At 36.8% G+C, this 14,768-nt stretch overlaps 1 protein-coding gene across 3 annotated transcripts; it reads left to right on the top strand.

Annotated features, from left to right (window-relative positions):
- Window positions 1–3: 3 nt before the first annotated feature.
- Window positions 4–14,583, top strand: DNAAF1 (dynein axonemal assembly factor 1). 3 transcript variants are annotated; one of them, XM_035543404.1, is made up of 14 exons: window positions 4–94; window positions 469–700; window positions 1,041–1,181; window positions 1,665–1,800; window positions 3,584–3,675; window positions 4,576–4,797; window positions 5,546–5,712; window positions 5,978–6,099; window positions 6,678–6,892; window positions 7,830–8,090; window positions 8,696–8,805; window positions 11,511–11,579; window positions 13,279–13,651; window positions 13,958–14,583. In XM_035543404.1, the coding sequence occupies exons 2-14, from the start codon at window positions 565–567 to the stop codon at window positions 14,062–14,064; spliced, it is 2,151 nt and encodes a 716-aa protein (XP_035399297.1). In that variant the 5' UTR covers window positions 4–94; window positions 469–564; the 3' UTR covers window positions 14,065–14,583. The 3 variants fall into 3 exon arrangements, with proteins under 3 accessions (XP_035399297.1, XP_035399301.1, XP_035399299.1); XM_035543406.1 differs by having other exon boundaries at window positions 13–139; XM_035543408.2 differs by lacking the exon at window positions 7,830–8,090 and having other exon boundaries at window positions 12–94.
- Window positions 14,584–14,768: the final 185 nt, after the last annotated feature.

The following is a 14,768-nucleotide window of genomic DNA, read 5'->3' as shown; positions in this document are numbered from 1 at the left end:
ATTGTGGGCCTGCGCGGCGTCGCCATGGCGACAGCGGCGGTTGGGGCGGGGAGCGCGCTGCCGCCCGTTCCTCAGCGGACCCCCAGGGTCACAGGTTCGAATCCCCGGCCCGGAATCCCAAATCGGTTTTTGGGGTCAGGTAAAGGGAAGTGGGGGTTTAATTTGAGGTCTTCTCTAACCTCAGGGACATTGGGGGTGAAGTGTAACAGGACCCGCAGTCCTCGCCAGGTGACAGCTCTCTGGCAGGCAGCGCAAGGCAGTGTGGTGGAGGAGCAGCATCCCTGCCCCCTCGGCTTGCAGCCCTGAGAGGAAAAAAGCGACTTGCTCTGCTTTTGGGGTCTTCACTGTGTTTTGGGGTCTTCACTGTGTTCTTCACTGCTCTGAGGCATGTGCCTTTCGGGGCCTCCACAGTGCGAGGTTTTTGCTGGGCAGGCTGGATAATCTTGTACTGTCTTTTATCTGTAATAGGTTCTCCTGCTAAAGCCTTTAGAAAGCTTGTCTGGCAGTTGGATTTTAAGTCAAACACCGACTTGAGTTGATTTTGTCTAAATCACATCTCATAAAATGCAAGCGCAAAATGGAGACTCGGATGCAGGCCTTAGAGCGGAGGTCGTTGCCCAAGGGGTGGCGGGAGAGCCTCCGAACAGCACAGGGAACGATGCGACCCACACAGAAAATGAAGGAAATTCTGTCAACACAGGTAAGGTCTTCCACTTGGCTTGCTAGGGTGAATTTAGGGAACGTTTAGAGAACTGAGTCAACCTAAATGGTATCAAGTCTGTTGTCACTCATCTGGATACAAGGTGAGTTTATTCTTTCTCCCACTAAAGTCACTGAAAATCTTGCTGGAACTGAGACTTACCTCCGTTACCTATATTCTTGTGCTTTTTTCTTTTTTTTCAGTTTCTTTATTTTTCTTTTTCTCGGGGCATACCTTTTGTATTGCAGTCATACATCTAGCCTGACCTCTAGAAGTTTTAATTACAGCCATATGTAAATGATCTGGTACGATCGTTTTGTTTTTGCTGTCTCTTTTTAAGTGTTAGAACTACGAGCACAACTAGAAGGTGCAGAGCAAGAATCTGAAGAGAAGACTATTGAAAGTGCAATTACTCAAACACAGTCTAAAGACAATTTGAATGAGTATAGCACTGGAGACACCCTTGAAAGAGTGCAAAAAGGTAATTTTCTGATAGCTAGACAAAAAAACAGTGTTTGCCACAACTCAGTTACGCCCATTATCACGGTCTCATGCAAATCTTACATGCAAATCTAGCAGTCTTCTTAAACTCAAATTATTTTTAATTAAATGTAATGTACTGTAGATGTCTAAGACCATAAGAGCACCGGTGCCAGTACTTTATTATCATTGTACATTGCAATAATCCTTCTTAAAACTAGTGGGTGCTGCCTGACTTCCGGATCTAAACAAATGCAATACTTCAACAGTTTATTTTGCTACTAGCTATTTTATTACTTTCCTTCTATAGAAAGTTAAGCTTCCTTTCATTAAAAAGATCAGCAAATGCCTTGGTTGGAATATATCTTTTCTTGAAATTCATATTCAAATGTTCTTTGGTATTTCTCTGAATTAATTGGAAACATGACGCTTTTTCCCCAACTTATATTGTTGAACTGCAATTTGTTTTTTTCTTACAATAAAGATGTTAAAACTCAAGAGAAAGCCTTCAACTGTATGTCCAGAACAGATCAACAGAATGAACAAAAATCAGATGGTGATCACAAGTCAGTAACCAGCTCATTCAGTCAAAGGACAGAAGAAAAGGGGGGCTGTGTAAGGTAATATATCAGTTAGTGATGTTTTCTATTTAAATCTTGGCATCACTGAAGTCAATAGAGTTTCACTATTCTACATATTAATCTTACCTCAGGAGAATGATTTTGAAGATGAACTTGAGACTAATCGATAAATCAGGAATTGTTGGTATTTCTAGTATTTACACTGTTCTTTTATGGCCACAGTAGCAAACTGCCTTTTAAATACATGATGTAGTCTATTTAATGGATCTGAACAAAATTGTTCAAACTCTTGTGGGGGTCTTTTGTCGGATTTGATCATTTCTCAGTATGAATTCAGACAATACATTGTATAAGTTCATCTCAATGTAAATATTACATTTGTCAAGATAATTTTTAGCAGAGGGAATTCAGAGGTACCTCAGACAGATAACAGTAAGGTACAACTCCTTTGTAAGCTCTCACTCTAATTTTGACGCAGACTAAACCAGTATGGGCTGTGATGGCTGTTCATTAATGTGAAATGGGATTATTCTCTTGTTTTCTCCAAGTAAGCACATTTGCTTGCAATAAAATTAAAAACCATGTTTCGTACTATTTCATGACAATGCTGAAAGTCTGGTGACATGGTCTAGATATGCAATGATACATAAGGAGCAATGAAAAGTAACTGTCCATTCCTGTACCTGCTTATATGTTAGGGAAACTTCCCCAAGAAAGTTTATGTTGCTGCTGGCTCTAACATGCCTGTTCTATAGGAGACAGTTATAGTCCTTTAAGGCCAAGTTAAAGACTCTCTCTGAGTTATCAGGAAGTAGATCGGACTCTGCAGACATAGAAAACTTCATCATTACAGGCTAATCAGGTTGGCACACTTCAAAATGAAATTCTTATGAAGAATGATGTCAGAGAGCAACAATTGCATAAGATAATTAGTGTTCTTAAGGAATACATTTTATGATCCTATAATTGCCTGAGGATGATGATAATTTGATTAAGTGCTACTGTAAATAGCACAATGAAAGTCAGTGTAATACACTGCAGCCATATAGCATTCAATAATGTACCTGGGCTCACAATGCAAGAAAAGAGTACATATTTAGAGATTTGGCTTAAAGTTTATCAATCCTTCATTTCTTCCAAGATTTATGGAGCAGTAACTGGCTGACAATCATATTTTATATTGCCCCAGGAACTCAATTGACTAGTTAGATGACTGTATTAGAGTTTTAGTTCCTTAGCGGTATTGAGGTTTTCAGTGTGGTAAGTAACTATATTTAAAAAATAAAGAATTAAATAAAAAATAATTATGAAAGGTATGCCTTCAATGCTTTTTTTTTCCATTTTGAAAATATCTTCTTGCCAAGAAAATCTTACTGTTGCAAGATTTAGTCCGACAAATACTTATGGCCGCAAATGCAAGGTTAAATTCATTAATATGAGATTGAGAAATGGAAAATAATTTGGGGTCATATAACAGCAAAGAGTGGAGAAGAGAATAGGAGAGGAAGGAAACGGAGAGGAAGGAACCGGAATCTAACAAAATCATACTACTTTTTTCAGGAAGATTCCCGACCTACTTTCCTTTTTTTATATTAGAAATAGAAAGAACCTGGTAACACACTTCAGACAGGCAGAAATGGAAAGACACTAAAAAAAAATCAACAGCTTTTTTGCTCTGAGTATAGTCTTGAAAGCTGTAGCTATTTCTCTTGCGTAAAAGAGCTATTAATTATGTTGCATTAAAATGTGTTTAAAAAACAAAGATTTCAGCATGTGCACTGAAATGCATTTTGTTTGTTTCTGCTTCCTATTTTTATTTTAGAATGACAAAAAAGATTCTGCGAGACATTTGTAAGCAGCAGAAATTGTACTTGACCCCATCCTTAAATGATATACTTTACTTGCATTATAAAGGTAAGGTGTGGAAAGAGTGTATAGATTTATCATTCTTAAATAGTATTCTAGCAGGGAATCTAGTTTATGGCTAACTGAGGTAAAGTATAAAACATTCTTTTAAATTAGAAACATAATTTAATTTGACAAAAAAATGTAATTTAGAAACAAAATAAGTCAATATGAAGGCAGATAAGTGAACTGATTATAGACCTAATTCATTTTGGGGACTCATTCAAAGGATTAATAGGAATCAAGAAAGACTATTTTTTCAAAACAGTAGCCTCTGAAAAAATGATATATTAACATGCCAGTCTAGGTTGCATTCAGAAGAAAATATATGCATTTTTTTCTTTTTAAAGGTGCTTGTATAAAGAAGTTTTTAATTAGCTTTTGAGACATAAAAACAGTCAGGAAGAAAACAAACAGTAAACACACTGCATGTTCTCAAATACTACTGAAAGAAAGAGCAATTGCGAGAATGAACATGGATCATCCAGTTCTGATCTTTGAGCAGGTTTTTTGCTTTATACTGCTAGATCATAGAATATCCCGAGTGGGAAGGGACCCATAAGGATCATCGAGTCCAAATCCTGATTATTCATGATAGCATAAGAAATGTTTTAAATAAATACAGCATGCTAGACCTACCTTCTACATTTGGCCTTGTGTTTGCTATTTTCTCATTATTTATTGAGAATCTAGAGGGTTGCGCATGGTACAGACCAAACTAGGTACCTTATAGGTACATTTTCTCCCTTTATGGACCAATTGAATCAGCAGATATATTGCCATCAATTTGAATGTAACAGCTCAGAGGCTGTTTCAGCAGCACTGGTTTAAATACATTAAATAAATGTATTTTTCCAAAGACTTATTTTTAGCCAATACAATTTCATTTTGAAATATCTTTCTCTGCAGGATTTGACCGACTGGAGAACCTTGAAGAGTATACTGGATTGAGGTGTTTATGGCTGGAATGCAATGGCTTAAGAAAAATAGAGAATTTGGAGGCTCTGACAGAGTTGCGCTGCCTCTATTTGCAACTCAATTTAATTAAGAGAATTGAAAATCTCGAATCCTTAGAAAAGCTGGATTCCCTCAACATCAGTAACAACTATGTCAAGACCATTGAGAATCTCTGTAAGAACTGTTGGTGCAAGATATTTTAACTTATAAGGAGCTAATATTTAAATTATAAGGAGCTAAGCTTTGACAGTTAGTGGCAGTAGATTTAAGATTTTTTTTAAAATCATGTTAAAATGTTGCACACTATCCAATACCAAAGTCCACAAGGTTTCCATTGAAGTCAAACCTATGTATTATGCAGTTTAAATAGATGAGTAAACATACAATAACTACTTAAATGCAGATACCCAGAACAATATAGTATTTCCTCGCTTCATAACACCATCTCAGTACTGAGCTGTTTTGCAGAGAGGCTGATGATCCAGTTTTCACCATTTACTTTACAGTTAGGATGTGCTTTGGCAGTTGCAGACATGATTACCAGATCTTTTATGTCTGTTGAAAGGATTTATTCCATCTTCAGCAGAAAATTAAAGAAAAAAATGCTCTATATTATCATTTGTTTACATTAAGGGTAATTTGAAACAGAAGCTCTTGCTTTTGTGTAACTGACTAGTTCAAAAGGTGAATTGAAAACAATCAACCATCCTTAAAACAATCAACTATTTCTTGAGGTGAAGAAAGGATCTGTGGAGGCATAGACAAAAAGTACATATAAGCAGAACAACAAATACAGAAAAAAGCTCCCCAGAAGTCAATATAAACAATTATGTTGAAAGTGCAGTATTCTACTTGCTCCAGAAAATCACTGTGAAGCAGTGACTCTTACCTTTCCTTTCATTGCACTGTTCTTGTCTGACAGCTTGTCTGAAAATCCTGAACACTCTGCAGATTGCTCACAACAAGTTAGAAACAGTGGAAGACATACAGCATTTGCAAGAATGCCCAAGTATTTCTGTTCTTGATCTTTCCCACAACAACTTAAGTGATCCAAATATTATAACTATTCTGGAGGCAATGCCTAATTTGGTAAGCTGAATGCAGCTGAGGGTTTGTATCATGTATATGGTTGAATACTTTTTAAAAGTTTTGTCAGGTGGTCCAGTGCATAATGGGTCCTGGTCTAAAATGTTATTAAACATGTTTAGTTTTTTAGTAGATTACCTGTAATAACCAAGATGTTCTATTTACCACTTGCTTTTGAAATGATAGGGAAAGTACATATCCAAGTTGTGTGTATTTTTGTTATTTTTTTGAATCTGAACTTTGAAATTTGTTTCCTTTGTTTCTCTAGCGTGTGCTGAATTTAATGGGAAATCAAGTGATCAAGAAAATCACTAATTATAGAAAAACACTTACCGTTCGCCTAAAACAGCTAACATATCTGGATGACAGACCAGTTTTCCCAAAGGATAGGTAAGAAACAGAGACATCTTTACACAGCAGTAAGGCTCAAATGCTAATGATCTTACATGCAGTTTTTAGCAATACTGTCATGCAAGGAAAGGAAGACTGACTGGTAAAATTTATTGAGGGTGGGTGACTTTCATTACAATAGAATTATACTACCAAAATCTACATACCTAAAAGAAACTAAGCCCTTTTTTTTTTCCCACAAGATAACTAATTATTGAACAGAATTGTTTTACGCAAAATCTGTAGGCCACAGAAGCAAATCCTGATTTCAACAGAAACTGAACAGGTGTCAGGGAAAGCAGAGCCACGATCAGCAGTCCTGATGGATCTTTGGTGTTGTAATCACTGGCATTTGGATATCTTTGCTTCTTTTGTTGCAGTTCCACATGCAAGATAAGATAGATGTGCAGCCCTGTTGCATAAGGGATTGGTATTGCTATCTGATGGTTTGTTGTGGGTTTTTTTGTTTGTTTGTTTCTGTTGATGATACTTTATGCTGCTACAAACTATTTCAAATTTCTCTTCTGTTAGAGAATCTTTTACGACTATATTGCAGTGAGCTCTTTTGTTTTCATTAGAGCCTGCGCAGAAGCCTGGGCTGTTGGAGGGCTTGAAGCTGAGAAAGCAGAAAGGGAAAAATGGGAAACCAGAGAGAGAAAAAAAATCCAAGATAGCATTGATGCTTTAGCAGCAATCAGGCAAAAAGCAGAGGAAAAGAAAAGACAAAAGTATATGGAAGAAAGAGATGCAGGTGCAAAATGTGGAAACGAAGATGCAACAGCCACCCTAGAAGGTTTGTGGTTAATATTTTGGAAGAGTTTGTGTCTGCTTTTATTTGAATGTTTACAATAAATTAATAGTTCCCAACTATTCAGAAACAAGCAATTTTTGAAATGTACTTATGAATCTTCTTTTCCCATACTAACTACTTTGTTAATCTTACCACATTTTAGATTAACCAGCAAGCTTATAAGCAATCATCACCTTTCTCACTGCTGATAAAATAAACAAAACAATAGCAAACCACTTTCTGTCTCAGCTTTTCAAGCTGTTGTTCTCTACACCAGAGCAACCAGGTGCTAGTCAGGGCAGTAGTGGTTCCAGCACGTATTCATGCCCTGACTTACTGCCCTTTTTTATGCCAGAAATTCTCCTGTCACATTATTCAAGATGGCATAAAGTCATGACCAATAGTAATCCCCAGCCTAGCCTTTTCTAGAACAGTATGCATATTTCAGGATAAACAAGACAGAAGACAATAACAAAGAAGTACTACAGTGCAGAAGAGTATTTGTGTGGTGCATTTTGGCTTTCACAGGCTCTGAAGTCAAACAGTTGACTAGCAAGTAAAACTTTTTCAGCAACCTAGTAGATTGCATAAAGTAGAGGATAACTTTGGCAGTTGATCCGTCAAAATACTCAAGCATATATTTAAATGTAGTCACATGTGAGTCCTCTCAAGGTTAACTATAGATACCAGACAATTATTTACTACAGTGTGTTCTCTAGATGAGATTTTGCTGGGGAACTGTAGATGCTGGGGAGTTGAGATGGGAAAACATTGCTGCAGTGCTAGGAGGACTGCCGAACCGTGAATAGCTGCTCAAACAAAGTAGGAGCTTTTGATGCATATTTTGGGCTAAGCTACTAAGACCGTGTACAGTTTGGATATCTAGAATAAGTGATGGCAGGTTAACTCAGCAGTTTCAATGAATTCATTTCTTCTGTAGGAGGATCTGCAAATTCAGATAACAATGATGGAAATTATAATACATCAGAGACATCAAATCTATCAGAAGAGCAAGAAACTCAAGAGAAGACAGTGAAATTTAGAAAGGAAAGTTTTGATGCTCATGATGAAGTGATAACACTTGTACGAGACAGGGGAGATAACACAGACTTCCCACCTGAAAGTATTCCTCCAAGAATTCAAGAGGATTCACATATGTCAAGTTCTTACAAACACTTAAACTTCAACAAGGAGCTAGATGGTAACGTACACAGCAAAGAATGAAACCAAACTGGGGACGTACAGGCGATAAGCCAAACTCTGTCTCAGTGTAACTCCCCTTTGCTGTGATTCAAAACTGCTGATTCATAGCTAAAAATATCCCATTAGATTTCCATAGCGGTGAGTTGAAAAGCAAGTAATTCTGGGTAGAATATTATTTTAATACAACAAACACAAAATTTGAGTGCCCAGCTTGCAGCTTCTGATATGTAAAGTTGGAATTCCACTTCTCAAACATGCTAGGTTTAGTGACAGCACAGTAGAGCTTACAGGCTTCCCATGCTCCCACAAACTGTGTTCTGTCTGCCAGCAAAAGCTGGATGTAACTCAAGAAGCAGTTCTGTGCCTTCGCACATGGAAGAATGTTTTTCTTTTGTAGATATATGGAATATATTATTTTAAAGTGCAAATATTAATTTATAAATTTTAAGGGAGACAAATATGATGGATAGACAAAGCACTGGATTCAGCAGTGAATTCTGCTACAGTAGTCAGATCCCCAGCAGTCTGGTTCTACAGTGTTGCAACATACAAAGCCTTTTATGCAGTTAGTTTTCTGCAACTAGCTATTTTTTTATTCTTCAGATTTACCAAGAGAGAATACAATTACTGGAAGGGCCATGGTTCCTGAACTGGGTGAATATGCTGAAATTGAACAGATCAAACTAGAGACACCAGAGAAACTTCGTCTTGATGTATGTATTAGATTAAGATTTTGAGAAATTAAGATTTGGGTATTGTCTACTCCCAAATTAATTCCTGTAACATCCTGGCTGAATAAAGCATACGGCTAGACTAAAGGTCCATGACTAGGAAAAGTAGAAGGAATCAAAGGAGAAATAACAATAAAGTTGTAGGGTATTAATTCTTTCCAGCATGTGGAAAGGATTTACCACTGCTACCAAATTCTGGTTTGTCCTTTGGCCGTAGATCACCTGAAGCTGACCTTTTAGCTCTGTGATTTCTCTGTGGAGAGAGTTAATGGGGGCTTTTATTTGAAAAATAGAAATCACAATAAAAATAATCCAGTGAATAAATGTGTCCCATTAGGCAAAACTCAAGTGAAATATTCATTGGAAAAGGCAAATGATTGTGGAAAAAGCATAATGAAGAAATAGCCAGCCAGTTATTGTAAATGCTTGCTAGCAATATTAGATAATATAATTAGTTCTCAAGATAAAACTTTCAGGTATATTTTCAAGAAATGCTGAACTTGCATTTTCCATGTATATATTAAGTGATTAACATTTTTAATATATTCATCTATTTTCTGGGATTTCTATCTGATGATTTAAACATTTAACCATGAAGGCATGCGTAATACCACTGAAAAATACAATATGAGTGCAAAGGAATACTATTTGGTATGTTCTAATTACAACCCTACTGCTAAACGGACAGTGTCAGATTATGACACAATTAGCAACAGTAAACTTTTGAGCTTATGATTTTCCAGAGCATTTAATATACTGTTTAACCCCTTATACAGAGACTGTTAACTAAATTCTTTCTGGCATGCTTTAGAAAGGTCAGTTATATCTTTTCTATGTCCTTAATTTCCCAGGAAAAAAATCCATCCTATTATTGAAGGACCCAACTCACTGCTTTAGTAGAGGGCTTATTGCATTGCTGCATCTTCCTGTTCAGCTATTTTTAATAATCAGTTTAACAAGGACAGTGGAGAGAACTGGCAGCAACTCTAAGTACATACAATATTATTTTTCAAAGATCTTGCAGGGCTGAAACAAAAGCTTTAAATACATAGCAATACTGTAGGTCCCCACAAGGTGAAGATCTCAAAGATTCAGTGGATTTTTTTTTTTCTTCGTGCTGTATGGCACCACTGTGTAACATAGTATAAAAAGAACTCTTCAGCATATGTAGATGGGGTTTCTTTCAACACTTGTGAATATTCTGTGAATATTCTAAGGATAAAATTAAGGATAAAATTAAACAAGAAGGATAAAATTAAACAAATCACATACTAATACACATTTCAGTGTTCTGTGCTACTCTGTTCTCCAACTGATGTTTAGTAATGGCAAGAGCTGCTGGCAACAGCCTCCAATACTTACGCTACTGCAGATTTTCCGGAGACAGCTAGCATTGACATGGTGGGGAATGACCAAGAAGATGCTGTGAGTGAGAAGCTCGGAAGCAGCACTGTAGTCAGTGTTCGTATCCTGGAGTCTGTAGATGGTCTCAGTAGTAATATAAGGGAGAATAGTGGAGGAGGATTTGTAATGCAGTGGTTATGACATCCCTCTGTCAAGCAGAAACAAGCCAAACGTGCAAGAACTGGTCTTTGTGCATAATCCTTGGCAGTGGTTGAGCTACACACCGTGTACCTAAACCAGGATAACTTTCACCAACAAGATTAACAGCTATTTCACATCCCTGTTTACATCAAATTCTACTCATTAATGTTAGTCTGCAATCTTAATTCGTACACTTTTCATCATATTCTTCTAAAACTATTTGAATTCAGGACATGCTGCACTAGCCACAACCACATCAGGAAACACGTTTTATTTGTTGATTTTAATTCTGTAATAGTCTTCACACACCAAACATACAGATTAGATGTTCCCGATGCTGCTATGCCAAGCAACTTGCTACACAAAACCAGTGAGCTCTAAAAACACCTTACTTAAGGAGATGCTTTTACCAGTATTAGCCTGCATTAAAAATTTGGCAAAGAGCTATTACATTCTACGTGTAATTTTGTATTTCCGCCCCCTAGTTTTGCTTTCATGTCAATAACTTGTCTTAAATAATATTTTTAATGTAAACATGAAATTATTGGGCTTGCCTGAGGAAAAATAATTCTCAGCAATTTACTGTTCCACTTCCTTAATTACAAGGCTTCCACAGTAAAACACTATTTTATTAGTTGTGTTTAGATTATCAGAATTTACTGATAAATTGTTTCAAATAGACGGCAGATCTTACTTTGGCTGTTACCCGTAAAGATGGATTACAGTTGAGAAGTCTACTGAATGAGTAAGAAACAGCTAAGAGACATAAACCACATCTCCTTTTAAAATCTTTGTAGTGTCTTTTTGTTTATCTATTTTCCTTCCTTCCTTTTTTTATTTATTTATTTGTTGTTGTTGTTGTTTTTAACCTCCTAGTCACAGCAGAGTAGAAAAGACCATTCCAATGACATTAAGGTTATTGCCTTCCCATCTGCTATTTCTGGAGACAGATGAATTGTACTTTTCCCACATATGCTTAATGGAGAAAGCTGTCATCCTGGAGAAGATGACAGTCCAGTATTTCTAGTTGTGGCCTCTTATCTGGAAAAGCATAGTGTTGAAAAAGATCCCCAATGAGATAGGGATGACATATTTTATTGATTAGAGCTAAGTTTTCCCACTGGTTTTGTGATTGTCTTCAGGAACTGCCTGATTTAGAAGATATAGATGTAAATGAATTTCCCCCAGAAGAGGAAATCTTTGTTCAAAAGGTAAGATTCTTATTAATTCCAGTGATGAAGCTTCCCTTATGAATGTTTTGCGAAATAAGGGCAATCTGAGTTGCGAAATGCTGTCTTGGAAGACACAATCAGTTGTGCACTTATAAACTAAAATGGATGTTTCATCACATCTTGTATATTCACTTGTAAATCTTCTTTCAATTTGATTTTTTTTATATTTTTGCATTGTAAAAATAGGAGAATGAAAAACTAAGGTCAAATAATGTAACAGTTAAATAAAATTAACTTCTTAGTGGTATATAGCTTTTCAATGAAGATTACTGATAAAATATACTTTACTAGTACTAATATGCTGCAAAGGACTGAGTAGATTGTACAATAGCCTACTACTGAATAAAACCGGACTTTTCAACTGAAAATACAGAGACCAAAACTCCTCTGCTTCACTTAATACTACTGATATACAATGCATTCCAGCCCCACTGGTTCGTGTCCCCATAGCATCATGCTATGCTCAGACTAAGCTGCTAGACAAGACCATAAACAGAAACTAAAGAGGAAAAAAAAAAAAAGATTAAAAGGACAGCTTTGATTCTAATGTTGCTGATGGCTCATTCTTGCCCTGCTGGAGACAGGCTGATACAGTACACATTTTTGCAACAGCTTGGAGGAACTTGTAAAGTTTTCCTACAGTCCATTTGTGTAAGGCATGGGTTTTATTTGCTCATCTGGTCACATCCTCACAAAAATGTTGCAAAATGTCTTGGCCAACAAAGCCTCCACGCAGAAGATAAGAGAAGGAATAGGGCAGGGAACAAAGAGGATTAATAAAGGAATGTGTGTTAGCAACTCTCACATTCCTAAGAGTGTTTGGTTCTTAAATGAAGTCAGATTAGACGTTAGATTAGACACTGGGTAGAGTCTGGTAAGTAACATTTTAAAAACAGCAGTAGTATGTCAGTATATTGTGAGAGATCCTGGAAGATGAGAACATAAGTATCAGTCACAGTGGTGAAATGTCGACCTCTCAGTCTTGGTCATGTTGCATCACTGCCCAAACCTTCCACTTTATGTGAAATACCATTGGTTCTTTAGCAGAAATCCAGCCCAGAATTCCTGTAGCCTCCTAGTTAAGGGCATTTCCTGAGCAGTGGAAGAGCCAAGGTTAAATTCCTGCTGTGACAAAGGTAAAGTAATACATCTGAGCCCATGAATCCTCTTGCCCTTGTCAGTGGCTTGCTCTTGAAGCATGTGGTTTTGGGAAACTGGGGCTTTGTTTTTATTTTGTCTGACATAAAAATAAATTTGCTTTCAGGTTGGATCGAAACTAACCAGTAAGTTGTAAATCAAAGGGCCAGACTACTCTGATCTAGTCTACACAATTATGATTGCTGTCTTTTTTTTAAATATGCTTGTACTCATTTTGATAAAATGATCAAAAAAAGTATTAGCAGCTACACATTGCTGAATTGCTGAAATATTCCCTTTTTTTCTTTTTTGAACTGTCAGTAGTTCATGGTCAGCTTATGGCTAATGTCTGCCATGCAGTTAACCCGGGATCAATCTGCAAAGGAGAAGAGCTGTGGGTGTGAAGCAGATCTTCCATACATTTTGGGAGAAAAGCACATCAGGGATGACAAGTGTTGTACGGATTCAGGAGATAGTTACCTATCTTTCATTTGTTATATCTAGAAGGATATATTTTCAATTACATTTTCTGCCTTTACAGCAATGTCACCCAAATATTGAAATAATTTCTGAAATGACAAATGACAGCGATTCTGCCTTAGAGGAAAACAATAAAACCACATTTGAGCATTCAGTAGGAGAAGTTCCAACAACAATTTTTTCAAACATGTCTAAGACACATAAAGCGCAAGAAAATGAGCGCCTAAGACCCTTTGTTGAATGTTTCTTTATGGAGCCCTCTAATTCAGGAAGATACTTGGAGACCAAAGACAAACAAGCTAACCGCCATAAAGCCTTGATACAAGAGGTTATCTCTGAACCTACTGATAAGCTACTCTTGTCATCAGTCTGCAATCAACCAGATGACCCAAGCCTGTGGGAAGGGGACAGCAAGATTACAGTTGCTTGCCCTGGTAAGATTACAGCAATACAATTAATCACAGAGTAAAAGGCAGGTGGCGTACATACACTAACATAAAGGATTTGTTGAGCTCTTGTCAAAAAAGCTTTAAATGCACCGTGTTAGTTAACAACCACTTCTTCCTTTTGTTTATGTGGGAAGCCTAATAAATTAAGAATTAAAATGTTTCTCTTTTTTTTTTTTTTTTTTTTACACAGAATTCCTTGCTTTGTATCATTTAAATTGGGCTTTACATTTCTTTTTCCAGTATTAAAGACTACCAGTGAGTTTCATTTGCCTTTCACTTGCCTTTTAACAGGGAATGGCAGGGATGGAGAAGTACAAACCCTGGCTGAATTGGCTGAATGCGAAGAGTGTTCTCATGAACCACAAGATGACAAGGACAGTAACAGGGGATTAGATTAATCACTTTGAATAAAACAAACCAAATCTGGAACATTGTGCCTGCCTGACGGCTTAAAGTTGTTCTCCAAATGCAAAGTTCAGCATTGGGACCATCAGTTAAAACTGATGTAATACTTCGTGGTATAAAAAAACACTGCCTTCACCATGAGGACTTCAGTGTTTCACTCAGAGGCAATGCAGCCTCCAACATATGACCTTCAGGGCAGAACATACGGTGATGCCAGCATGAAAGCAGCACATAACCCTCTGTAACCTGCAGGTAACAAGTGCCTTGTGTTCCCACTGACAAAAGTGCTAGAAATCCCTCACCTCTTCAGGGCAGCTGGGAGCATTTACTACCACTGAAAATGAGGTCAATAGTGTTTTAAGGTTAAATTCCACTCTCTCGCATCCTTTCTTTTTCCTTGCATCTTTCTAGAAATGTTTGTATCTTATGGTTTCATTACCTACATAGTTTCAATTCATAATGTAGTACGTTTCTGTCATTAAAACTAAATAAAGATTCTACTTGTAACCCGATATATTTTTAACTTGTATCACCTCACAAGTATGTCATACCACATAGACCTCAATGACAGATCAAGATTGCTTCTAATGATATTTTAAGAATCTAATATTCATAGACATTATAATTGCTTATGCAAAAATAGATGTGGAAATAGCATCCATGCATGGAAAACATATTTTTACCTTCTAGGGCAATC

Source organism: Cygnus atratus, chromosome 12 (assembly GCF_013377495.2).
Source record: "Cygnus atratus isolate AKBS03 ecotype Queensland, Australia chromosome 12, CAtr_DNAZoo_HiC_assembly, whole genome shotgun sequence".
Taxonomy (NCBI): domain Eukaryota; kingdom Metazoa; phylum Chordata; class Aves; order Anseriformes; family Anatidae; genus Cygnus; species Cygnus atratus.
The sequence above is the reverse complement of the archived record's forward strand: the minus strand, read 5'-3'. Positions and strand labels throughout refer to the sequence as shown.

Excerpts from the sequence above, each read along its gene's own strand:
- DNAAF1 (XM_035543404.1), top strand. The coding sequence starts at position 565 with ATGCAAGCGCAAAATGGAGACTCGGATGCAGGCCTTAGAGCGGAGGTC. Across the intron at positions 1,801-3,583 it reads GAAAAGGGGGGCTGTGTAAG|AATGACAAAAAAGATTCTGC; the intron begins GTAATATATCAG and ends TTTTTATTTTAG. Across the intron at positions 11,580-13,278 it reads AGGAAATCTTTGTTCAAAAG|CAATGTCACCCAAATATTGA; the intron begins GTAAGATTCTTA and ends CTGCCTTTACAG.